We start from the raw sequence: 27,833 nt of genomic DNA on the forward strand, positions 1-27,833 counted from the left end.
AAGTAATTATTGCTGCTCTCTTCTGCACTTTTTTCTTCAAAAGTGATATTGCCAAAAACCCTTGCAACGCAACTTCTTCGTTTTTTCCCCAAAATACAGGATAAGCAACTCCCCTAGAAATGACTTACACTTCTGACCTACTGAGTCCTGAAGAAAATGTGAAGGTGAGGTTCAACATGTTCACTCTGGTACACAAACACTGGATACATTTTCTGAGCATTACGTGGACAAACGTTATTCATTTCCTTGTTGGTAAGCCCTGCCTCTTGTCTTGGAGGGGAGATGGCAGGAGAGGACAGCCAAAGGACATTCAAAGGGAAAAGGAGGTTGAAACCTTTCTTTTCCATTTTCTCTAGGCTCTCATAGCTTTTCTCAGAAAGTTTCATTAAACAGAATCTAGTTCAGTAATCAGTTAAGTGCTTTACTCATATTATGTGCCAGGTATTTCACAGAACAAAAAAATTCGACTATTTATTTACATCCTATGGTTCCTGACCACTGAAGATTTTGACACAAGCAGAACAAAACATTAATGTAATCCTGTAAACTTAATCAATTTTCTGTTGTACTGAAGATTAACTGTATCACAATTTAATCAAGGCAAAAAAAATACATGTAACATTAGAGTCTGTAAAACAGAGGCTTAAATATTTTCATATTCTTATCACTGCTTTAAAATATGTATTGTCAGGAGACTGAATCCTACTCCAGGTACCACCTTCTGCCCCTCACTTGTGCCATTCTCTAACCAGCCAGACCAAATTCTTTACAGATCATTTTACTTAGTTGTACAGTGGGATTAAATTCCCCACCCATCCTCAAAGAGCACTTGAAATATAGAGATTAAAATAAGTACTTAGTACAATTACAATAAGGTAAAATGCTTACCACAGCCCTAATGAAGAAAAAGATGTGCCACTGTGAAGTCCATGTTTCACACGTGCATGTTTCTTTGTGAAACTCTCCCAACTATTGCTAAAGATGCAAGTGCTTACTATACATATAACACAGGCTGACATGCAAAAGCTTATACTCAAATCAGTACTGCAGATTTCATGCAAACCAATAGACAGGTTTACATGATTAGAAGAGCTGCTACGATATTAAGGCTACAAAGTATTTTTTTTATTCTTCTCAAAGCCTTCCTAAGTTGTAAGAAAAAAAAAAAAAGAAGTTTTAGTAAGTGCTACAAAGCCTCATGGATACATTAAGAAAACAAAGGAAACTTGGAGTCATTTAATTCGGATTTGCTGCTGCTACTGCTGTCAAACTGTTGGAAAAACTACCTCTCTATGCTGGTACCCAATCAGGATAATGGTAGCCTATGCCTTCCATTCAAGTTGTGCTAGACGATATACAGACTGATTTGCACCCCTATTTTTATAGTCCTCTATTTTATATTCCTGTGTGTGTGTGAGAGAGAGAAAACTTAGTATTTTATCAATGGTTTATTACAATAATAGTTATCATGAGCAGAAAAGTACATGTTATTAGACACAAAAAACATGCGTTTGCTGTCAGTTGGCTAGTACAGATTCTATATAAGTCCTCAAATACAGCAATATTACAGGATTTTTTATGAGCTTTTCACAGGATTTTTTGAATTGGAACTTGCTTGAAAAGCCTTTACTCTGCACAGTTCTACTGAGGCCTACCTGATTACTCTGGGTAACATACAGGGGCTATAAAGCATCTTCCTACGCATGCCAGCTACAAAGAGTTTTGGAACAAGTGATGAGCTAGGCAATTTCAGCACAAGGAGAAAAAGGAACTAGATTAGACCCAATCTGAAAAGTAAATCATTAACACAAGCACTTTCTGTAGGTGAGCATTTCACTCTGTGACTAGCTGAATTCTGATTCTTAAAATCAACACAGCAGAACAGAGGGTGTCGTACTAATGACTCTGTTTACTTACATTATAATCACACTTATTCAATACATGATTAATGACTAAGTACACAATGAATCTATAAAACCCAAGGACATACGGTACCCATAGGTGTTCTGATTCGTATCACTTTGATTGGATGGTTTCTCACAAATCTCCAAAACAGAATAAGACTTAACTATAACATTAGTTTGCTGAACTATTACTTTTAGTTTGGGAAAGCTACCATTTTCATCTCAACGGAACTTGAAGCCTCAAACCAAAATGTATTGTGGAGCTTATGTGAGTAGAATGATCTGTTCTCTGAAATCTTTCCAAACTTTTCATTCCTCTTGGGTTCTCATCACATATGTTGGGATCCATTTCCCTCCATTGGTAGAAATTAATCTCAGGTGAAGTTAATTTATTTGTGATTTGGGTACAATCCTGGTGTTACTTACAGTATATATCAAGTGTTTGAAATGAAGATTAAAATATAAAAAATTATCAGTTCCTGTCTCGTAATTTTAGACCTTTTAAGAAAAAAAAATTCAAGCCTCCTTGTGAGGCTCTGTTTGTGGGTTTTCTATGCTTGCACTTAGCTACTACACAAGAAACTAAATTACATACTATCACCTAATCATATTAAAAATAAATATGTGAATTTCTCAGAAGATACCTATTCCTGGTACTATTTTGAGGGGGTTATAATTTCACAAGACCATCTGTAACTGCCTAAAGTAACTGAATAGATTTAACATTTATAAACTCACAATGTGAAAAATATTTTAAAGCAAAGAAATGCTACCTCTACAAGCGCCATAACACATTATTAGTTATTGTTCCCATCAAAAATTGTAGCAATATATTAAATGGTTTCATTAGCACTCTTTAAGAAAAGTTCATAGTGCAATTTTAAATCTCCATTCTGGAAGCTACTGGAGTTATTATTTCATGACAACAAAACATGAAATTGCTATCTGTACCTGGCATACAGATAATTATGTTCACTAAGGGCTTTCTTTTAATTATTATTAACAATAATAATTATTCATTCCTCTCAAATGCTTTTTGCATGTACATTCCCAACAAACTTACAAATCAATATAGAATTTTCTAAAGGAGAAACATTTTTTCCTTACTTATTTTAATTGAAAGTATAATTGACTAATTACTCCAATCCCGTCAGTAAAGCATTTCTTCTGATAAAATTATACTGCATATATTTGCTTTTCTAAAGTAACAGTTATTGAATGGGGATTACTAATGTGTTTGGTTTTCTGCAATTTAGGATCTCGCATCCTTTACTAGACCAGCTAAGAACTTAAAAGGGATTTTCTTCTTTGTTTCTTTTTTTTTTCCCTCTTTAATTTACAGTGATTCTGTAAGCTATTCCTAATAATTAAATGAAGACAGCAAGACTAAATCTACCTGACAAAGATAGTAGATTAGTTTCTGCTGGAGATGTCAAGAAATTCAGTTTCTTTTCTCCTACTGATTTATTGAGACCAATTGTATTTAAATAATTGACACTGCATTTGCATATAGTATGTTGTCTGATATTAACAATAGTACATTATAAAATCACTTACAGAAGAAATTCTTTTGCTTTTAAGTCATTGCAATTGGCAATTATGATATTTGTAATAATAATGCAATATTTTGATAGTATTATAAAGAAATTCTAATAGATTAGGTGGTAATTCTTAACTGTGGCAGATGTTTACAACAGCTATGTAGGCTTAATTTGTTGTAAGCCTTTAGGACTACTTGAGCAGAGGGAACACTTAAGTTCCTAATTCTGATCCTCTGAACTGCACCAAAATAGTCCAAAATAGACAATGTTAATACCATCTCTTTACTCCTTCTTCTTCAAAACATACAAAGGCACACTTTGTTTGTTTTTTCCATAATCACAGAAGTAAGGAAGCAGAGAAGCAACTGTAGACAATGGGGTGCATATCAGTCTCAGGAAAGGCAGGAAAATCTGATTACAGGCTTTCTCTAATGGATTCTCATGTTAAGTAAATTTTTATTCTTTATTCCCATTTCTATATGTTGTGGAATACAAAGGGAGAGTAATTAGGGTTATTTTATAAACTAGATTACTGGATTCTAATCAGTGGAGATTACCCTGCTGAGGCACCCAGACAGAATGGGGACATGTAATGCAGAGCCCATGTAAACATTCTCCCCTGGGTGCCTGCTGGTTCTTCAAGATAAAGTCGGTCTTGGAGCAGTGGCAGTTTTCTCAAGAGATTCAGCAACAAAATAGCAGAAAAATCACTCTAACAAATCTCAAACAAGAAAATAGGGCTTACACAGGACTGAGTGGTGAGGCTGTCACATTAATTTCTTGTCTACTCTTCTGAAACACAACGTTAAATTGAGAAGAAGTCTTAAAAGCACACTTTAGACTTTAAAATATTTTTAAGGAATCCCAAAACATTGATATACCATTAATTCAGAAGCATAAGAAACATGAAAAAATAATTGGAAGCACTACTTTCAAAATTTACTTGGTTCTTTAAGATGACCTCTGTTATATTTTACGCTACCCATGTTAGTAATTACATATTTTATCTATGAATAACTGGATAGGATGGAGTCCCCCAAGATCAAGAATGAGATGTACAAACTGTTAACAGCAGCAGCCTTGCCAGATTCAGCAATGCAGGGTATCACCATTATCAGAGATTACACAGAGAAAATGGCTCCCCACAGTACCACAAGTAAAACTAAAGAAATTAGACAAGCTGAAATCTGTGAGCTCTCTGAAATACACATTCAGGGGGAGATGGGAGGTTTTGGAGAAAGAATTTTCTATATTTAGAAGTATCCCTTCCACTACTGCAACATTTATTTTTCAAATTAAACGTAACACATACAATAAACACAAAGCAAATCAAAATACTCATGAAATTTTTATTTAATAAAGTTGCACACAAAGGATATCTTTGCCAAAGTATAGCTGGCTCATAGCATGTAGCTATGTAATAAAGCAAGCATTTTATTTTAGCAGACATTCCCTATGGGAAACATTCAGACTAAGGAGTTTGATTGTTTGTTATCAGCAGAATGACTTACTGAACAAATATTATTAGAAGGCTGTTCATACTTCAGATTGCTTTTTCCATCACAAGACTGAATTGCCTGAACTTTACACAACATAATTTGATAAAAGCAGCCTCAGCTTTTACTGATACTTTTGTTGAATGCTTATGGCTTTGGTCAGGAAAAGCTGTAACTTGCTTGCTCTTGCATGGAAGGAAGGCAAACTGCAAGTATCATTTTTTACAATTCTTATAAATTTTTCAGTCTCTTTCCAACTTAATTTGTTGTTTTGATTCATTCTACCAACACCACAAAGACCTGTCTGTGTTCTCTCTGCACAGTTGATTGTGAAATCAGTTCCTTACAGGCAAGTTATATGAACATGTGCTAACAGAGAGTAGAAAGTTCTCACCTGGGCTGCCTCCGTGGAAACAGATCTGTGTTTTTGTAGATGAGCTGATGAGGAAGACATCAGAAAGAGAATTAAAATCCTTAAAGTCAGAAATAACTGAATCACCTATGGAGATTTGTTTGCCTTACCTTTAGGTGCTTGGACACTGTGAGAAAAAAGCAAAATATTGTTATTCTTCCTTCTAAAAAATAGATATCCTCTTCATTAGGATGCTGCAGGAGAAAGCCAGTACGAAAACAATTTCTCCATGCTCACAGACAATTTTGTCTAAATGAACCCATAAAAAGGCCAAATTGCCCTCAGAAATAACTTTCTTCAGATGCCCTTTGAAGTTGTTCTCTTTCCAATGCAGAAAGCCCTGCCATGCTGAATACTGTGCTCACAATGGGTGCTCCACCAAAATGGTGCATGTGTCATGAGGGATACCAGAATCCAGATACCAAAATTAAAAGTCTTTTAAAATGTGCAACCCCTCACATTCTTCCAATGACTATACCAGACATCACCCCATGGTTTCTTCAGAAAATCTGGCTGTATTTCTGTGTATTTGTCCATCCATTTGTTTCTTACCAGTAACTTTGAAGTTTACAGTGAATTTGTAACATATTTGGCAGAGGAATACAATCTCTTCTGAAGAAACCAGTTGTTGTTAGCTGCAGTGTTCATGGAGACACTTGTATCACAACACGTTGAACATACATGGTTTTGTATTTCAAAACAATACACCATACTAATATCCACAAAATCCACAATCTTGCACCCAGCTTGAGGAACTGAATCTGATGTTGTTTGGGAAGTAAAACACCTGCTTATGCAGTTGTGTTGATGGATATTTGTGAGTGCAGACAACTTGAAGGAAAAGTTTAGATTTCTGTATCCCATCCACTGTACTAATAAATATATCTAAACATATGCAAACCTGGGAAGAGCCACAAAAAATTCATGAGTTTTCTCAAGGTTCACCATGAAGGTATGTACCATACATGTAGTATATTAGTAATGAGGATATTTGAAGGATATCTGAGTATGAGAGGAGTTACAAGACTATTTGTTTAACCATCACCTTGTCTAAAACAAAACTTTACTGACTTTGACCAAGTTCTGTACATTTACACCAGTTAAGGACCTGGACCATATTTCTTCTTTGCTTCTCATGCTTTTTAGATCCATATTTCTTTAAGGCAATATTTAGATATCCCCCTCCACTCTTTTTTTTTAATGAATTACTACATTTGCTATGAGATTAATAATGAGCTGTCTGCACTGACTCTGATCTCCTTCCAGATGCTTAGAAGTTCAATTCAGCAGCTTCACTGTATGCCAGTATCCTTTGGAAAGGTGTAGATACATTCAGATACTGATGAAACAGAGAACACCTTTTTTACTATGGGATCTGTCCTAGATTATTATTAAAAAAACTCATTTAGGGAAGGAATATTTTTAATGTGATTGATTTATGACTGGCAAAGATAAACTGGCTTGCTGTAGCTTCCATACAGACATTATAGTTAGGCTCACTTAATATCATAGAATCATTTAGGTTGGAAAAGACCTCCAAGATCATGGACCCCAACCATTAACATACGAGTGCCAAGTCCACCACTAAACTCTGTCCCTAAGTGCCCCATCTAATACAAGTGCCACATGTAAATAGCATAATTATTCAAATATTTAAATATCCATAAACAACAACTTTATTTTCTATGCAAGTATCAAAGTCTATCACTTCTAATAGTCAAATCTCTTAGGCTCCTTGCTCATTATACCTTTGCTAATTTCCATTTTGGGGAGATGAAAATGTATAAATAAATTGCACGTGAAGTTCATAGTGGTTTTATACTGACAATTTTTTCCAGCATGATAACTCAAATAATGACAGTTTGTACACTGGACAAAGTGACCATCAGATATAAATTTCACCAACATAAATTTCAGGTTTTGTGCCTGATCCTGGAAAAAAGTTTTGAATTCTTCAAAATGTATGTCTGAAATTAGTATATACCCTATGGGATTTACACAAAGAGAATAATGCAAGTACCTTTATCACTCAATCCCTTATCACCAAGACAAATGGGTGTTTGATAATGTTTACGTATTTTTAAAATGTTATTGGAGAAATTCCTGTTAATTTTTTTGCTTTGGAAAAATTATAGAATTATTAGATTGAAAGACGGTTATCAGATCATCGAGCCCAGCCTCCTTGTCAAAACAGGGGCCACATTAAATTCAGACTGAGTAGATCAGAGATTTGCTTAAGTCAGTTTTTATAACCTCTCAGGATGGAGGTTCCACAACCTCTTCAGGCAACTTCTTCTACTACTTTGTCATCCACACAGTAAAAAATGTCTTCTTCATATCCAGCCAGAACATTCTTTGGTTTGTTTTATGACTGTTGCCTTTCATTCTTCATGCACCTCAGCAAGGCGGATGGCTTTGTGTTCTTGACGGTCTTCCCATAGACACTACAGAGCAGTTGTTGGGTCCCCCCAAAGCTGACTCTTCTCCAGGCTAAGTCAGATTCCCTCAGCTTCTCTTCACAAGGCAAAGATCACTTTTGATCATCTTGGAGAGCCCCTGCTGTCCATTAACAAGCTCTCCTTAGTTTTCTCAGCAAGATGTAAAATAGTTTTACTTATTAAGGGCATGACCCAAAAGCTCCCTGAAATCAATAAAAAGACCTCCACTAATACTGTCCATGAGATGTGGATAAAGTTCTAGTATTAATAATGTTAAGTGATCCAAAAATGTCCCTGGTCTTCTCAACTTACAAAAAGATTCCTGTCACTCCTGAATCATAATTTTTCTCATTTGTGTGGGTGGGTTGGAGAACATTGTATTTAGAGAAATTATATTCAGTGAGAACATCCTAAACACTTCTGACATCACCAAGACAACCACAGTGCAATTTTCACTGCTGTAGATTAAGCTTTGCCATGAAGTGTAATTCCTGCCCATTCTGGCAGTGATCATCCTAAGCCATGTGGAAGTCACAAGATCATACTGTTAATTTCCCTAAGCTTTCCAGAGCTTAAAGGAGAAAAAGATGTTGTATAACAGAAACAGCCATAGACTCAAAATTTGCCATCCTGATGTCAGAGGTTGCTCTAGGTTCTTACAGATTTTCCACTCATAGAGGCTATAATTTATAATATCAAGTTAAGTGATTTTAAATAGGCTTTTCTAGCAGATTAATACAAAATGTACTGAAAACATAACACAAATTACAAAGGTAATACTGATGAGATCCACATTATTGCTCTCATACACTCACTGCTGCAATGCTGGACATCACAGGAAAGGATTACATGGGTTGAAGTCAGCTCAAGCCTTTTGCTCTCTTCCAAATTATTTTGCTACCTGTTTAGTATTTATACTCTGTGTTGGGCTTATACAGGTACATTTAAACCATCAGTTCATCCTCTCAAATGTTGATAGCTCTGCTTTGTGTTGAGATAAAATCAGCTTTCTTTTCCATAGCTGTGGTCAGTCATGTCCTGCATTTTTCCCTGAGCTCTATGGGCACAGTGCCCCTGCTCAGCTCCACTAGTCTTCTTTGTTAAAGGGGTCAGTCACAGCTGACTTCAGTGGAAATGAACTAAGTGAAATAGCAGTACGTGTAACTACACTCAAGTGTTCAACCAATCCTAAAAATACCCTGCTTCAAAACTGGGAAGCAGAAATTCTCTAACCAAAAAATAAGGAAAGAAACAATCTATTCACATGTAGTTGCCTGCTCCCTGATAAAAATTCAATCTGTTGCAATTTCCAGTTACCAAATGCCTCTACTGCTCTGCTCCCTCAGTTTGTGCAGTCATGAACACTGCTGCTAGGTATGCATTTACTAGGCACATTTAGGCAGGGCAATCCTGTCTGGTTTTGGGGGGAAATATGATTTTTCACCCTGGGCCCTGGGTTCCGAAAGCAGAACCCTAGCTTTCCCAATATGAGTGTTGTTTCGACTTATTTCCTTGATTTCTTGAGGTATTTCAAGCCAAAGAATGTTGTAACCACAGATTCTTCTAAACTATGGCCAGATTGTAGCAAATCTTTGTAAAACAAAATGCCTGTCACAACCTTCAGGTTTATGTCTCAGTACAGGAGATTATTGCAAGCATTCAGTCTTGCTCAGCAACTTAAAACTACATCACCTTTCCCTCTCCCCATAAAACTATACCAAAGGGCATTAGAATGGTCATTTGTTCAGAAAAGCAAACCTGTTCAATGTCAGTGTTGCTTTAGAAGCAAGTTTTTTCCTTCTCACCTGCCTTATAGCATCTTGTCACCACAGGACAATAGTGCTGTTGTCCTGAAGGCGGGCTCATAACCTGGTGTGCAAGCGCCAATTCACACACCAAGGTGAGGCTTTTCTATTTTTTTTGCTCTAGTTTGTGCAAAGCAGGGAGCTGGGTGGTAACTCACAAAAGACCACCAGCCTGATCATCAAAATTTTACTTTTTTTATACATTTTCACAAACAAGGGCACCAGCATTCACTGGTTACAAATTACATAACTTTTTCATTAATTACTAATCAAACCACTATTTGCTAGCTATACCTCTTGCTTCTCATGCTAATTAGTCTGCATATGCAGTTCTTACCTCCATTTGAGTCTGTGGTTCATTTTCAGTAGGTGGTCAATGATTTGGACGGTCATGAATTCCCTCGAAGGAATTACCCGTTCTCAAGTTACTGCTCAGTAACTCAGTATCTTCTTCTGAGATCTTCTCAGTTGTTTTTCCTTAAAACAAAAAATTAGCCAGGCATGTAAGATTCACAATGCAATTGCTTAATCATAGCTTGTCCAGCTATAGCTACTGATTATTAGCTAAAAAAATTTGCAAGTTTGGTTCAAATCTTGAGGCACTCAGAATTTCTGACCATGCACTCTTTTCCTCAGTTAGCCACAGACAATTTGTTACCCTCATGTGGCAAAGATAAAGTTATGACTGTTAGTTTTCAAAATATATAGGCAGTGCTATAAATGTGAAAAACCTCAATAAAGTCTCCTTTCTCCTTCAGCAGACACAAGGAACAATTTTTCCCGCTCCGAATTTTAACCCTATTATGGATGCCCAGTTGCTAGGAGGAGCCCTACAGGGAATTAGTAAGTAATTTTATCTATTTCCTTTTTTTTTTTCCCAGAAAGCTCTCATAAAACAACAAGCATGAGGCAAAATAAAAACACATTAAATAAATTAAAAGTGTCACTACCTATCTGTGGATTCTTCAAGGAATCTTAATAAGACACACTGATGATGTCCAAACAAATCTCGTATTTCCATTTACAGGAACTAAGAGATGATCAAGATTAATCTAAAATCTACACTAATACTTAGAGTCATGAACTCTTCCTTGAGAAAACAAGAAAAAGAAAACAGAATCTATGTTATGTCACTACAGTGAAGGCTGAGAAATGAAAGGGTTTTAGTTGTAACTTCAACAATTAACTGCTACCGAGGTGTGCTAACTCTATTAATCTGTCATCAAGAAATAAAAATAAGTGGAGTAGAAAGTTTAAAGAAGTTATTATTTTTGACTCAGGAGCAATTTTTGCTTTCAATGTACGTACAAAAAAACTGTTCACCAAAGCATTTTTCTCTGTTCAGATTTTTGTTCTCCTGTAGAACGCTGTTGCTATTGCTAAGAGTCAGAATATTGATCTGTTTTTTTACTATCTGAAACATTTTCCTCACATTAAAACTGTTTTCTGTATCATAACTTTTATATACCTTGGGCTTTTCTGAAAGTTGTACAGCACCAAATCTTGCATTCTTTTTTCAGTTTCTTTAATGCAAATGTGAGGACTCAGACTTAATGTCAAATGAATCACAATGAGCATTAATGATCAAGGGGTATCTGAAGTATCTTTATGACTAAGTTGGCTATGGATGAAAAGTTTCAAACATTTTGCTAAACTTCAAACAGTACTTTTAATGCAATGTTGCTAACATGAAAAGGTAGAAATGATATTCTTCATTTAATACTGTAAATACAAGCACATTAACCTTACTTTTAATCTACCTATCAGAGTACACGGAACAAAGTTCTAATTTCAAGGACAATTAGCAAAATAAACAGTTCAGCTTCAGAGGAGTTAAAGTCACCCTATCCTTTACAAGCACTGACACCCTGACCCCGAATCTTGCACACAACATTCATTCTTATGAGGTTCAGTCATATATGTTGTCCCACTGATACCAGTGGGAATACAGAAATGAATAGGGTTACTTATATTTCTAAATATTTCCTGGATCCGAATCCTTCTTACTTTTTACTTTAGTGACTACGTAAGCTTTACAGATTCCTGCTGATAATTATTTTCTGAAAAGTAAAACAAATCCTTATGCACAGTTTCAGTAATACTTCTATTTTGTGAGTTTGATGGAAATAAATCAGCCCAATGTTAAATCGGAGTCTTGCTAAAAACCTGGTGTAATTGTGGCTAGATGATCCAGCAGAAAGGGAACTAAATGTACTGTGTAAAGAGCAAACATACAACCGTTCTTCTGCCAACTTAAAGTATTCAATGTCCAATTGCAATTGCATCAGAATGGAACCTGACAGTTATAGATTATATGACAATATCTGCCTTACAAAGGTGCAATAGGTACAGAATGTGTGTCTGTAATATATGTATATATGCCCATATAGCAACTACTAGAAACTTGAGACATTACCCTACTCTATTCAGATGCTAGCTGAACCCCATGCTTCCCAGACTAATTCATCTAATCATTATAAAGTCAATTGATTTACACTTGGGGATATATTTATGCTGGAATGTCACTAACATGCTCAGCCATCTGAAATTACCAAAAGTCAACCTTTGGGATGCAAAAAGAGTTTTAAAATTCTAAAATAATTTTCTGAATATGCTAGTCATCTTTTTCACAAGCAATAAATACTGACTCATTACAGAAGTTTAGCAGTATGCTCTAGCCATCAAGTAAACGATCACAGGTAGCCTTCAATAAAATGTCTTTGGAAATGGGGTAAAATACCAATTTTTTTTAAAACTTTATAACTTATTTTATACAGTTCCTCTGAAAATATAGCTGACTTTTTCAACGAATGGTCTAATCACATCCCCATAAAAGAGATCCCTAATCCTGAAATGACTATTTAATCAATATCAACAGGGCATACAAGTATGACTTCCAAGGCTTAGCCACAAATCCTGCTATTGTGTCTAGTTCTGAATAAATGAAAGCCTCTATCTGTTTTATGGATGCTTTCAAATCCATTGAGCTTGAGAGAGGTGATGATGCATCTGGTAATAACGGTCACCTTTTTATGGTATTACACCAGCAAGCACAAGATACATAAGCAGCATACATATAACTAATGCTGGTAAATACCAGTGGGATGTTAGTCTGTTGACCTATTGTTTTGAGAAATTAGTATAATCTTCTAGAATAAAACACGAACAATTACAAATGTAAGTAAATAACAACACATTGTTAATTTAGAGTCTGTGTCATGTTTCCTTTACAGGTTGTGAAAAAGATGTGTTGATTGATATCCTAACTCAGCGATGCAACTCCCAGCGGCTTATGATTGCTGAGGCATACAGGGACATGTACGGCAGGGTACGACACAGCCACTTTGTGCTTTCATTTACTTCTTTCTTTCCTGCCTCCAGTGCAGCTGGTCAGCTCTTCTCCCAGGTCAGTCACCAAAACCAAAGGCCTGTCAGACAGCGGGCAGGCACCAACAGGTTGGCACACCACTTTGCTCATTGACTACTGGTACCTCTAAGTAGTATCCGAATGACATTTACAGGGCAGTAGAAGCACATCTGCCACGCAAAGTCAGAAAATAAAATAGTATTTTAACCAAAGAAAACCACCATACCAACAGTTACAGGCTTTTTTATCTTACTCACATACTGATTAATGTTCTTATCTCAAGCACTGACATTCTCAGGCCTCATTCCATGTAATTCCATCCATACACTAAGCACAGTACTCAGCTGCTTCATGTTAAATTCATGAATCTTTGAAAGGTGTTTAAAAAATTTTAAGACATAAAAAGTTAGCCTTTTTTTCAAATGTATTTTATCTATCTTTACTGTATATAAAAATGTAATTTTTGTTATATGAATTCTTAAACATACACAGAGATAGACATCCTCATACTATTTCCAGATCTACTATTGATAACCAAATAACTTCATGGAAGTTGCCATGCCTGCATTACACTCGCTATATAAGGGCAAAAAAATAGCAACACCTTTTGCAAAATTCATGTGAAATCTACTGATGAAAAGTACTGTATAAAAATAGATACTGTTGGATTAAATTGACTAGACATGCTCTTTCCCTAAGAGAAGCGAGGCAAACACAACAAAATCCAGTTTTCTTCTTTTCCTGAAGCCTGTAAAACTAACAGCTAACTGGAAAATTCCTTGAAGGTCAGTGTCTGCTTGCCATTGAATCGATCAGCGTGAATGAGAACAATGAGCTTGCACAGATGCTACCACACAGCTATCAGCCTTAATTGGAGTTAACTAGAAATGGTTCATTCAAAAACTCCGTATGATGTGGCACTGTTACACCACCAGTTTGTTAACCAGTAGAACAGTGTAATTTTTTTTAGGTAGCCAACAAGTTTTTCAGAGACAACCTTTGTGCCAACTGTATACCAAAATACCTCAAAACCACTGATCCCTAAATATGCTGAAACACCCACTTACTCTCCTAGAATTGGGAGAAAAAGAGCTGGGTTTAATCAGTGTAGTGAGTTGATTTTGTGTTGCTACTCATCTCTAGGAGATCAATGACTTTATTTGGATTGTTAGAAAAAATCAAACGCACAATATTTGAGACATTTTAGATGTAACCTTGAATGAATATGTTTTAAATAGACCATAAAAGTATAATAATTGAATCACAGCTACACACCTTCCAAAGACTGTGACAGTGACTGAAGTCAGTGCACCTAAATGATTAAAACTGTTTTTCTACTATGAGGTATTTATTAGATTACCACTAAATATGCAAATCCTACAAGTTCAGCATTTATCCATGTAATATTCCTCACAGAGTTTTAATTTTACCTGTAGAAAACTAAAGCATGTCAAGCTCCCCAACGATGCCTGTGACAGTAAAGAACCCAAGCCCATTCTTTCCAAGTGTTATCTCCTCCATCAGTGGACAGTACCCCTTCTCTACTCCATCCATAGGTTTCTTTTGACCTTTTCTCTATAGTGTTTCAACTGGATATATCATTTTAACAAAGGAAAACCTTTAAAAGCTCCATATCATGCTTTTATCTTTAATTTCTGCCTTCTGATATATGAAGATGACCTAGAGATAACACATGATATTGCAATAAAGAATTGGCAAATGTCCTTCAGGAATGGAGTTATGATTTACCATATTTCATATTCACAGAGAACAATTACTGACTCACCACTGAATCTAGCTGGTTTTTCTTTTCAAATAAAAAATAAAAATATAAACAAATAAATAAATCCCTATGAAAACACACCACCTTTAAACTCTTATCTCTGTCAGCCATATTGAGTCAACATGAAATCCTGTTAAACCAGTGACCTAAAGATCTAGAAGAAAAGAAAAAAAGCCAAAGAAAATTCCTTTTTAAGAATTTCAGTCTCTAAATCTACAAATAATGATAGAAGGGAAAGGCAAGCAAATTGTTTTCAAATTCCAGCAATGGGCTACAGAAGATTCTGGAACTCATGGAACATACCATAATACACCCACAATATTAATTTAAATTAATTTATTAAGCACTGGGTATAGCACAAGATACATCAAGATATTCTTGGCAGTTTTCAGAAACGCCCCTGTTCAGTTCTACCCTTTGCCACGTGGAAACGGGTAAGTACAAATCAGCTCTAATGTAGTTCAGAGATTAAATAGAAATGCTGATTTTTATTGCCTCACTTGGGACAGCAGACCTACTGGGATGGCTTATGCGGTTAGTGCTCCATGCACTTCATTTGACTGATACCTCAAAAGTTTGCCGTCTTGGGCAGGAAGTGCTGGACAGGATACATTGTGTCTTACCTTGAACTGCCAGCAATTTAGCACACCAGTGATAGCACCTCCCTGGCTGTGATCTGTTCTAATGGTTACATTGCCTTGCGCAAAGGTGCCATTCGGCAGTCCCAGTTTATGAGTGGTAAACACTGCAGGGCACAGAAGGCATGCAGTGAGGCAACAGTAGTTTTATCCTTCTCAGTTCAGTTTGGGGTAAAACTGTTGGTCCAATCCTTTTCCCTTCTAATTTCACTTCAGTCTGCTCAATATGGTAGCCACTACGCCCACTCATTAGCCAGCATCTCAGAAGGAGAGAAATATAAGAGGAAAGAAAGACCTGAACCAGCTGCATGATTCCAACATACAGAGAAGCTTTAAGATTCCTTCTTACAATTAGCCTTCAAGGATTTTGTACAGCAAAGATGATTAGGAAATTAAAATAATGACAACTTACAGTTGTCTTTTCTTATTTTTTAATACTTCACTTCCCTTACTTCTGATTGCAGGAGTAATTTTTAAATAGCATCCATTTGTATTATTAATCCATTTTCCCACAGGCATGTTGTCAGAAGTGAAATGTCTTAATGAATTAATTTCTACTCCAGGTGTGATTCAGGGGTTGACAAATGCACCTAATGTGCATTCACTGAAGACCGTGTATGTTTCTTCAGCATAAATTTAATTTTTAATGTGTATTTGTCGTCCTTCATTGCTACTCTAGCTATTAATTAAATTATATTCAGAAATGTATCAAAACCAAAGCACAGGCCTGAAAAATATGCAGCTCTGAAAACATAATAGTTTATATAATGGGAACCATTTCAATTCAGACTTAGATCAGAACATACCTGACAGCTGACTATTGCTGCAACAAAATATTTAAAAAAAAAAAAAAAACCCAAGACTGTGCAAGTATCCTTTAACAGAAACCCCAATAGTAAGCTAACAAGCTTTGGGCATTTGCAGTGTTTTCACAGATGCTGATGGGGAGAGTGAAAAGGAAACTCTGATCCATTACTCAGCTACCTGGCAAGCACAAACTGAGACACATGAGGGGGAAGAGAGAGGTTCCTTATTATTAATCCAGCATGTGTCAAAAGTAGTGAATTTAGTTTGACTATAAAATATTCAAAAGCACATAACCTTCTAGCAAGCCAAAGCAGGTATTTTCATGTACTAGGAGCAATACAGATGATTTTTTAAATTATTCACATGGTGGGTAACACTGAAAAAAGCAAAAGAAATCACCTGGATTCTATGTGATTCGATTTCCAGAGGTGCTTACCTCCCATAGATTTGCACAGGGAATACGCCAAGGAAAGCTGCAGATGCTCTGCCATGATACTCAGTTTTTTAAAACTTTATGTAATAGTTGCACTTACACTCCTGCATTTTCTTCTGTATTCTAATGAACTAGAAACCAAAAACCATTGTGGTCTACTGTCTTATGCATCTATTCTTATCTTACCCATACTAGTAGAACAAGCAGAAAAGAACATTTCTTTTCTTAATCTTAGCCAGAATTCATCTTTGAAAGTCCATCTTTATTCATTTACAGAGAAAACCACTAATAATTTTTTATTCTGTCTTAATAAAGTGCGACTATTGAAATAATCCTGTCTATGCATTTTCTTTTTCTTTTCAAGGATCTGATAACAGACCTAAGAGAGAACCTCTCTCATCACTTCAAAGAAGTTATGGTTGGCTTGATGTATCCACCTGCCTCCTACGATGCCCATGAGCTCTGGCATGCCTTGAAGGTAGTTGGCAAATTCAGAATTGCTTAGAGTTGCAGTCACTAATTAGAGTACTGAACATACGTTAAATTATTTTTTGACATTTAATTGGTTGATAAACTGCTGGAAGTTAATACACTGGAGTAGGATACTATCACAGAGTATACTAGGTCATCAGAAATACAGGGATATATGATGTGTATTCATTGGTATGCGAAAACCAGCAGAAATAACGTAACAAATATAACTCATTTAACACCCATGGTAAACTCAGGAAATTAAGAAATATTTATACATGGAAATGTAAGGCCATATTCCTGCAAGCCATTGTGTATGTTACTAATCAAATTTATCTGCACACTCAGTGTCATACACTAAGACTCCACCTCTGAAAAGGCCAATACTTCTTTAGCAGAATATGTCTTTGCATAAACATTTACAAAGTACCCTGTGACAAAGCAATGATCACTCCACTCAAACTGAACTGACTGCCCATTTTGAAGAAAATATTTCATTTTCTTCCCAGGGTCTGAGACTGTGCTCCTTACACAATTGATGCTCCAAACCAAACAAAAATATATTTTCACATATCATGTAATGAAGGTGAAATTCATTGTGGAGGCCAAAAGCACAAATCAGTTCATAAAGGACTTCAATAATCTCTTTGAAAACAGGTTCACTGTTGGCTATTGAAAATAATAATCCTTCTCAGGAAATTCCTGAATTGTCCATTCCTGAAAGATAGGAAAGTATATAAGAGTTCAACACTGGTTTTTTTTTTCTCCTCATGAATATTTGCTACTGTCCACTGTCACAAAGAAGACACAGGTTATATGACTTTGAGCAAGATGATCTATCTTGATAATTTTGAGAAATTAGAATTCAAAAAAAGAAAATATCAACACTTCTTCAGACACTTAAATAAATGCATTTTTTAGAGCTACTGATATGTTTTTATTACACTTGGCATTAAAAGAATTGTGAAATATATTTGGTAACAACAGAATCATGTCCTTTATTAACATTATTGACAAGATTGACAAACTTTATTTTTTTTCTAAAAATATTTTTATTCCTAAATAAATAAATAAATAAATAAAAAGGAAAGAAGGAGACGACAAAACCCAAACATAATAGCTGTGCTCATGTCTGCTTCAGACTGCCTGAACACTTGCTGGGGATGTATGCTCAATCTTTGCATCTGATTTCTTTCAGCAAGTCCTAAGTTCTTACTAATGCTCTAAAATTATTCCCATTATGTTTCCATCAACACTAGTCTTGCTTCATTCTTCACTTGGTAATGTACATGCTGAAATTCAGATTAAGTAGAAATATATTTGAAATACAGGGTTTTACTATTAAAATGCACTCTGCACTGCTCCAGCAGAGACTGCTATTCTTTTGTTACTTCAGATAAGCACAGCATTGCTTTCGTCTAAAAACTGTGGTTTCTACTACGCAACATCTTTTCGCATTTACTTCTTTCCACACAGGGAGTAGACACAGAAGAAAAATGCCTAATTGACATATTAGCCTCAAGATCAAACATGGAGATCTTCCAGATGAAAGAAGCCTACCTAATGCGTAATGTTTTCTAACAAGTGCACTGTAGCAGTTGTACTATGTGTGCTCTGGAGGTATCAGCACATGCACAGGAACAGAACTACAAAAATGACTCCTCAATACTGACTGGTTCCCTTCCCCATCTCCTCCCTTGACTATATACCAAAAGCTGAAGCAACATGGGTGGGTGGACAGGCGAGTGGGGACAGTGTCCGAGGGCTGCCAGCAGGGCCAGGCAAAGTGCCAGCCCCATGGCCAGGTCCATGGAGAACCTGCCCAGGTTATAGTGGAATAAAGACCATATAGAATGGACAAGTATTTGAATCCTATTTATTTATCCTTTGTTTGATAATCTTGATTTGTACTATGCAGAAAATGTGCATTTTTAATTTAGATTATATGTTTTTGGTTTAACCTAGAATATAATACTGATCTTCAACAAGATATTGATTCTGAGACTTCAGGGCACTTCAGAGATACGCTCATGAACCTTGCTCAGGTACTGTAAAAACAAGTAGTAAGATTTACATTTCTAAAAAATTCATAATGACTTTTGATACTATTTGAGAAGTCTTAAATTTTAAGGTGACTGTGGTTAAAGCGAGTTCAACAGGGCTACACTTTCAAACAAGAGAGGGGGGAAATCAGATGAGGGAGAGAGTAATCTTCTCAGACTGGCTATCAGATGGAGGCAAAGGTTAACAGGTTATTTCATAAAGTCCCCTGATTATTCAACTGCTGATCCTCTGCTCCATCTGTCTCATCTCAAAAGGAGTCTACTTGCATGTACAAATGTGATTGTAATTTTTAAAGCTCTCTTTTCTTCATTACCAGAATATATAATCCAGTTGAAACATCATGTGAAAACAGAGATACATCCACATTTGACTAAGAAATAAAGTATTAAAGAGATCTCTGCTTTAAAAATGATGTGTTTTTTTGTGCTACTGCATATGCTAAATCACAGCACGTTTGCACAGAGGCAAAGTGTCACTATGACACACCAACTTTTGCAGTTTTACCAGTTTGTAGTCTTATACAACAAAGTGGTCATCCTTGCCAGATCATAAGCTTCCATTCTCTTTGTAGTCATTGTGCTCATTATCTTAAAAATCTTTTGTAAACCAGAGTAACAAATAACGGCAAAGGCACCACAGGGAAATAACAGCATACATAAGGTATATCTGTATTTTTATGTATGTATGTCTGGGGGAAAAGTTCCTACTGAGTTATAAAATAGCAGCAGACTTCACTGAGGTACAAAGAGCAGATATGTCAAAAGTAGAAGCTATAAACAGGAAATATTTTTTTCTCATTTTTTTTTCTCCTAATAATGAAAATTCTTCCTTGCTTAAAAATTAAAAGCTAGAGGTTAAGCAACCTCACTTCTCATCTTTACTAAAACCATATTTTACCCATCAAACAAACAAAATTTAAAATAATCTGAGATTATACGTTATTAGTCCTTATTTTCTTAAACCCCAGGCATTGATAAGGATGTCTAAAATCAGCAACTTCTTAGCTAACAAGATCTGCTATTTTTCTCAAGATACCAAAAAGCTACAGGAAACTTCAACTTTACCCAGTTATACTGTCTACTTTTGAAGATTATTAGTCAAATCAGCCATGTTTGGATATAATCTTATATTTAAACGTAGTGATATTTTATTAAAATATGTCCTTTCTAGTTCCTTTACCACACAACTTACAGAAGATTATTCTGTAGCAGCATTCCCATGCATCCTTTAATGCTTTTTTCAGAAGCCCTTTGCTTTAATTTCTATTAAATCTTGGGACTGATGACACACATATCTGACTACGGATGGAAGTAAATGTGCTCCACGTATGGAGAGTGAACTATTCAATTACTATGGTGTTGTATTTACAGTTTTCAAGTTCAGCCTGAGGCAGAGCAGAAGTTATAGTTTATAGTCCTTCTTAAAGAAATCAACAGAATTACAAATTCAGGCCGACTAATATTCTAGTCTGAGACAAACAAAATATTAAAATTTTCTACAATTTAAAACATAATTATATAAATGTTACTGGGGAAAGTGGGCATTTGATTCATGTAGAGTATTATTTAAGTTATTTTATTGTTCACTTGTCTGTCCTTGTTTCCTGTGCTTTCTTGTGTATGTAACTTTATGCAGTCATTTCATCATAATTTACTTCAAATAATTTATCTTATTGCTAGGAATTTCACTGTGTGATATTTTTACTATTAAATTAAAATATAAATTAACATTTTTAACAAGAAAGAGCTTCAAATCAGTCATTCTACAAGATGACAGCCAACACATAATTTTAATTCTCCCTTTCACATATAAATTTTAAACTAAATTGCTTCAAACACATTTTAAGGCAGTGATTACATGAGCTTGAGATTGTTAAGAGTTCTGCAACCAAGGCTGATTTGTATCCTTACAAGATGGCTATGGTTAAAAAAGCAATTCCAGTAGCTGTGTGCTCTTCTCTTTTTCTAACAGCTATACAATTCAGTTCATAGTGTGTTTACTAAAGAATTTAGCTTGATTTGTGTAACTGAAAAGCTATTAAATGTATGGAAAAATTTAAAGTATTCTTCCGTGTTTTGTGTATAAAAGTTGTCAAACAATTTTTTAGTCTTGATTAACTTTAGACAATGATTATGAGCAAGCAAAGCTTCCATTATTTGATGAGCTTGCTCCTATGATTTGCGCAGGGAGAAAAAAATTGAGAAAAGATTCTTCTGGTATTGTGTATATTGGTAATCAGTGAATGGCAAATGTTACTCTTACCCTTGTTTTCTGCTTGGAGTTACATACTTTAATAAGCAATATAATATCCCTACTTCTGAAAGTAGTGGTAGGATGGTGGTGGTCAGTTAAAAGCTTATTTAAAATGGGACTAAGAATGGGATAGATTTATCCATTTCCCCCATTTTTCACTCTCACAAGACTGTCATTCCGGAGTTCCTCTTATTAAAGAAAATAAAGACGTAACTTGACAACCTGAGGATATCTTCTACATTTTCAAATTCAACCATGGAATGTACTTATCCAATCTAAAAGCACATATATGTAATCTCAAGAAATGCAAGATAACTTCATACAGAGATAACTTTATATTCCTACAGTGGTTTAGGATTTAACTTCTGAAGAAAATGTTATTTTTTTGTTTTCCCCCAGGGAACAAGGATGGAAGGATATGCAGACCCTTCTACAGCTGCTCAGGACGCAATGGTAAATATGCTCAAATGTGAACTTCTCAAACATTAAAAAAAGAAAAAATAGAAATGTTGAAAAGTGATTTAGGACTGACTTAAAATATTCTGCATGTTTTTTCCTTTTTCTGATATACTAGATTCTATGGGAAGCATGTCAGCAGAAAACAGGCGAACACAAAAACATGCTGCAAATGATTCTCTGCAACAGAAGCCACCAGCAGTTGTGGATGGGTAATCCAACAGTTCAGTTGTTTAAACAGTGGAAAGGAAAAATCTGACTTGCTAATAAAGCCATGCTTTGCATACCAAGACACTCAGTGTGCAGCAGGGTATTAGCCTGAAACCTAAGCATGAACTGTTGGAGCCCTGACTCCCACTGTTGTTAATGGGATTTTGGAAGTAATGCAAAACTGAACTTTGCCTGATGACTCCTGACAGCTGTAGACAGAACAGACAGGCACCAGGATGCCTAATAACAGAGGGAAGATTGCATGATCAAAAAAAGGCAAATGCCATGGCTGCACAGAGTTTACACACAACACAACAGGAGGTGATTTTTCTTAACGATTTTCTTCATTTTTCCTAAGTAACTTTTATGAGGGGAAACACCCCAGGAGAGGCGGATGGAGTATTTTCAACAAATGTTTTTATGTGAAAACACATTGCTGTGTTGAAGCTTTTCCCTGGAAGTTTCAAAGAAGTTTTTGATGGGAGCACTTCAGTGTGCATATCCACTCTCCCATAATGAAAATACACACAGAAACACAAGGGCCGCTTTTATTCAAAACAGAAAATCAAACATAATTGCAAATTGAAAGAAATTGATGTGAGCTCATCCAGATCTTCCACTGTAGAAAAGAAACCTATTGTATCTCTTTGCTGACAAGTCCGAGTTTTTGCTCTGCAGTTGAAAAACTGTCTGGTGACAAGTTTATCACTGTGCAGCCAGCTGTATTTCTTATGTCAACTGCTAACAGTAGCTTAGAATTACTTTGCTATCATGGATCAACAAATTCATTCAGCTGGTGTTGATAGGATTAAAATAATGCAACACACCTGCTTATGTTCTGCTCTCTTCCTGAGATTCGAGGGCTCTGCCTGTACTGTAGTCCTCCACAAGTTTTGTAGTAAACAGTGAGCTGAAAATTTTCCTCCTTTCCCTAAGGAGAAGGCGTGCCCTGTATATTTCAATGCCTGGATACCCGCATTATGCAGAGAGTGTCCATGGCTGGATACTGACATGTTACACATGTCATGCAAGCCAGGGCTTCTTGTCACAACCCATGAATCTCTGGTCAGTTTTAGCCAAGCTGAGCAAGGAACTTGCCTCAATGACCTGACATTCTTACGTTTCAGAAACAGATGTTGCTAGATAGAGAATTTAATAAAGCTTCCAGTGAAACAGAGGCTGTGGCATGCATTCATTTCATACTGTGGACTGAAGAGCCCAGGCAGAGAATCTTCTAGAAGCCAGGTTTACAGCCTACTCATTTAGATTGCCTTACCTGGGGAATATAAACATAATGAAACACTGAGAATAATAAAGCAAAAAAAGGAACTTAATAGTTATAGTACCAGACGGAAGTATTGAACTGAAAAGAAGCAAATTGATCATTATTAATAAACTAGAATAAAACAAAGGTTGCTTTTTTTTTTCCCCCTGCAAGTCTTCCAGGAGTTCCAAAATATCTCTGGGCAAGACATAGTAGATGCCATTAATGAATGTTATGATGGATACTTTCAAGAATTACTGGTTGCAATAGGTAATGTAAAGATATTATTTTTACTAGCAGTAATCTCTTAGTAAATATCTAGTATATTATCTCTTGTGCATCAAGAACACTATTTTCTGATATTTTTATTCACTTCAATCTCCTACATTGTGCAACTAAATTTTCAGACATAATTACAGATTAATATTTTAACTACTTTCTCATGTCTTTGTATATATAAAAATGTATCCATGCAGCATGAGCCCCTGATTGACCAGAGCTAGTATTCGGTCTTTATTTTGTAACAAGTTTTGTGTAATCAATAATAACTGCATTTCAAACTGATTTTACAAATATTAAATAATTGGCAATGTTTTCAGGACTTTGGTGGTATGTTAAAAAGTTTCAAGCTTTACGTGCCTTTGTTCTTCATTTATAAAATAAGGATAATATTTCAACAAAGAAGCCATTTGAGTGTATTCACTGGTATTTAATAACCTCTTTCATACAACAGCAAATATACAAATATAGTTATGTTAGGGAATATTGGTAGCTTAATTTTAAGCTGAGTCATGAACAGCCAGCTTTATATTTCAAGGAGCCCAAAGCCAAAAGAAAGTATTTTATAATAATTTCCTGTTTACCTATTGCAACTCTTCTCTCCTAGTACTCTGTATTCGTGACAAGCCTTCCTACTTTGCTTACAGGCTTTATAATGCAATTCATGTAAGTAGTCATTCTTCATGTCATAAAAAGCAGATTCCCTTTCTTTGTTTGATCATTCTTAAACAAGTAATTACAAATCAATCTGTTCTATCTTTGCATGTTTTAAAAATGTTGATACTTACATAAATTTCAAAGCAGTAGTGCCTAAGCTACAGTAAGCATTTAACAGTAAAAGGTTAAATATTTAGATACCTTAAAACAATATCTGGTAACTGTCAATTTTTTTTTTAATTGAAAACATTTCTTTTCTATGGACGGTATCTCCCCCTGCTGTGCAGAACTCAACGTGCACCTTTCCTATGACACAATTTTTTGTCTCTGGAGATTTAATAAGTATTGGTAAAAACTGAATAATAAATTAGTGTTACATAAAGACAAATGCTCATATTTTCTTGTGGGGCTCCATGCAGGTTCTTTTATTTTTTGAGTAAGTGCTAATATACTAAACTAAATGAGTGCCAAGGAGAAATGTGGGTAAATGCAAAGAAACACAAATTCTTATTAGGGAGGAATGTCACTGGAGACATTTTCTTTTGTTTTTCATTCATTAATGAAAATAATGATGCATTATGTTTTATAAAAACAAAAGTATAATCTTTTAAGCCTAATCTTTAAGTGTAATCTTTAGAAGATTGTCATAAGAGTTAGCCATGAGTAAGGATCACCTTAGAGCTGAAACAGCAAAGATAGGAATTCCAAACCAGGACCATCGAACAAAACTTTTGACCAACACTCCAAAAATTCCCCAGTATCCTCTGCCAGATGCTGCCACTACTGCTGTTCAATGTTTCAGCTAAAACAATAAGTGTGGCAGCAAAGAACCAAGAAAAATCCCAGAGCCTGAAAGAAAGAAGCAATATTTTGTCTGTGGTCAAAAGGGGATTCTGGTACATGACACAAAAAATGTTTGCCAAAACTACCAGGAGATATCAACTATCAGGAAAAGTGATACTTCTCAATGTTCTGTATGAAGACTGCTTTTCAAGTTAAAACCTACTTTTTAATTTTAAGAAATATCACACAGATAGTTTTCTTCTGTATTATATTCAGACAAGAGATGTGATGCAAGAAGTTTTTAATTATTAAGAATAAATATATACATTTTAATTAATATTTTACTCTATTTTCTCAGTGTTTTAGAGAATACAGAAAATTCCCCCCCTCCCTCCAAAAAAAAAAAAAAAAAAAGGCAAGAATTAAAAATAGTGTCTGGTTTTGCAACCAAGCTATATCCAAATTAGGCCAAAAGCTTTTTATACATCAATTTATAATACAATATAATCAAACCCACCCAGGATTCAAATGCTTGAAATCATAGTCCATAACAGTTTAATGGTTTATAACAAAGATTTTAATCTAGTCATCAGACATGTATCAGATTTTCTATATGCAGCTTTTTAACACAGTTCATCATTTGTTTTTTGGAGAACAAGATTACAGTATCAATGACTAGTTGATAAAAGTACAATTTAGCATTAAAGAATCTAAATTGATCATCAGTTGTCCCAGCCCTAAACTCGTTTTGACTACTTTTCTTGCCACTAGATGTCCCCATTCTCCACACAATTATAATATAAAAATTTATTTAGAAACTGCTAAAATAAACATGTCTGAACACACATTATATAAATTCTAAACCAATGGTTAGAAGTCTCACTGAATTCACATGTGGCAGCAGTTCTTGTGAAATACATTACTGGGTTCAGTATAATTTGAATGGACTCCACAATGACAGTAAAAACTGCTACACACACTGAATTCCTGAGACTACTGACAAAAGATTATCAGATTTTGCTTGTTAAAAGTTTCGACGCATGGATAAAACACTGGCATGTGGGGACCCCTTCTTATTCAGTAAGATAAATTCTATCGTTTGAGCACACGAAAACTCTACAGGATGAGAATGCTTGAATGCTTAGACTCCTTAAAGTCTAGGATACCTTTATGGGTATATCTTACATACTCTGTATACCTTCCTACACTATTTGGATATATCTTATTTTTATCTATTAAACATTATTTTGAGCATATACAGATAGGCAAATCCATATTGTCCAACTGTCAAGTTTCCTCTTCTCTTTTCATTGTAGGACTTTGGGTTTCACAACAAAACAGTTATTAGGATTCTCATCTCCAGGAGTGAGATTGACTTGATAAACATACGGCAGCGATACAAAGAAAGATACGGGAAATCACTCTTCCATGACATTAAAGTAAGTTTCTGCAAACTTTTGCATATATTCAGCATTAGCATCACACAGACTGTGAAAAGCCCTATCAGAAAAATACAGAGGATTAATCTCCATTTAACCACTTTGCTTATTAAAAAAAAAAAAACGAACAAACCACAAACAAAAACAAACCACAAAACCAAACAAAAAGCAATGTATAAAAACAACAGGGAATTTTCAGTGCCTTGGTTTGAATTCAAACTTCAAAAGCAGTGAATTCTCAACTTACTCCCTCTCAGTGATTTTGTCCCTCCCCAATGCAAGAGGAGTATATGAACAGGGTAGGACAGTGTCTGCTGAGGAGTAGTTTGCATGAATGGTTTCTACACTAATTGATAACATCTTACTTCATGCTGTGTTATGCAAGGTTAGGTTGATACCATTTTTGTGCAAAACTGAAATAAATATCTTGTTTTATCCTTATGCTTAGATAGGACTTTCACAAAAACTATTTGTCTTGTACTTTTGCTCTGTATCTTAAAACAAAACTTCGAGACTGTTTAATTGTACAAAAAAAAATACTCTTGCTAAGACACTTTACTTTTTTTATATTGCTATAATCCAACTGCAAGACGCACAGCAACTTTAGGAAACTGCTCATGATTTTTTTGTATTGAACTTGAGAAGTAATAAACAGATTTGATCCAGGATTGTTTCTAGGTGCCTGAGCAACCAAAGGCCAAGGTATGTGAAATTAAAAATGATCTCAGCCTGTAATCCTTATGAAAACAGTGTAATATCTTATAAAACCTTATAGCAGTCTAGTCCTTGTCACACACCAAGAGAAGAAAAATTCAGAAAATGTATGGTCACTGAAATATTGATTTTTTTCTTCTTTTCCTTGCAGCATTTTGCATCAGGGCATTACGAGAGTGCTTTACTTGCCATCTGTGCTGGTGATGCAGAAGATTATTAAGTAAGAAGATGACCTTTGAAGACTGCAAATCTATTTTAAATAGAAATTGAAGCTATACACAATGTAGTAACTGTAAGAGATCCCTACCTTACATAAAGGAACAGCAAAATCAGTACTATACATCTTCTAATATTAAATCTTTTTTGAGGCAAGAAAAAGATGTTGACAGGAACCTTGTTTTATTCCTAGTTCTAAATTATATTTCTGCTTTTATGATTAATGTAAATTAATGAAGCAAGTGGTAAAATTACTCCATGTAAGCATACGTTTACCATTTTATGTCACAACACTCCAAACATTTGTCAACAGGCTCTGGAAGAACCTACTCACTTCCACACCGAAGTAAGAAAAAAATATTTTGTTTTCTTTACTTTTATCGGCAGGATTTCTTCCTGTACG

At 35.2% G+C, this 27,833-nt stretch overlaps 1 protein-coding gene across 1 annotated transcript; it reads left to right on the top strand.

Annotated features, from left to right (window-relative positions):
- Positions 1–2,063: 2,063 nt before the first annotated feature.
- Positions 2,064–27,737, top strand: ANXA10 (annexin A10). Its single transcript, XM_027909500.1, has 12 exons — positions 2,064–2,172; positions 10,355–10,439; positions 12,830–12,924; positions 16,989–17,102; positions 18,572–18,662; positions 19,061–19,140; positions 21,812–21,865; positions 21,987–22,080; positions 23,517–23,612; positions 24,229–24,287; positions 26,378–26,500; positions 27,366–27,737. The coding sequence occupies exons 1-12, from the start codon at positions 2,155–2,157 to the stop codon at positions 27,432–27,434; spliced, it is 978 nt and encodes a 325-aa protein (XP_027765301.1). The 5' UTR covers positions 2,064–2,154; the 3' UTR covers positions 27,435–27,737.
- The last annotated feature ends 96 nt before the right edge of the window (positions 27,738–27,833 follow it).

Source organism: Empidonax traillii, unplaced genomic scaffold (assembly GCF_003031625.1).
Source record: "Empidonax traillii isolate 1590-97213 ecotype Southwest subspecies unplaced genomic scaffold, ASM303162v1 scaffold2176:size34017, whole genome shotgun sequence".
In the NCBI taxonomy this organism is placed as follows: Eukaryota; Metazoa; Chordata; class Aves; order Passeriformes; family Tyrannidae; genus Empidonax; species Empidonax traillii.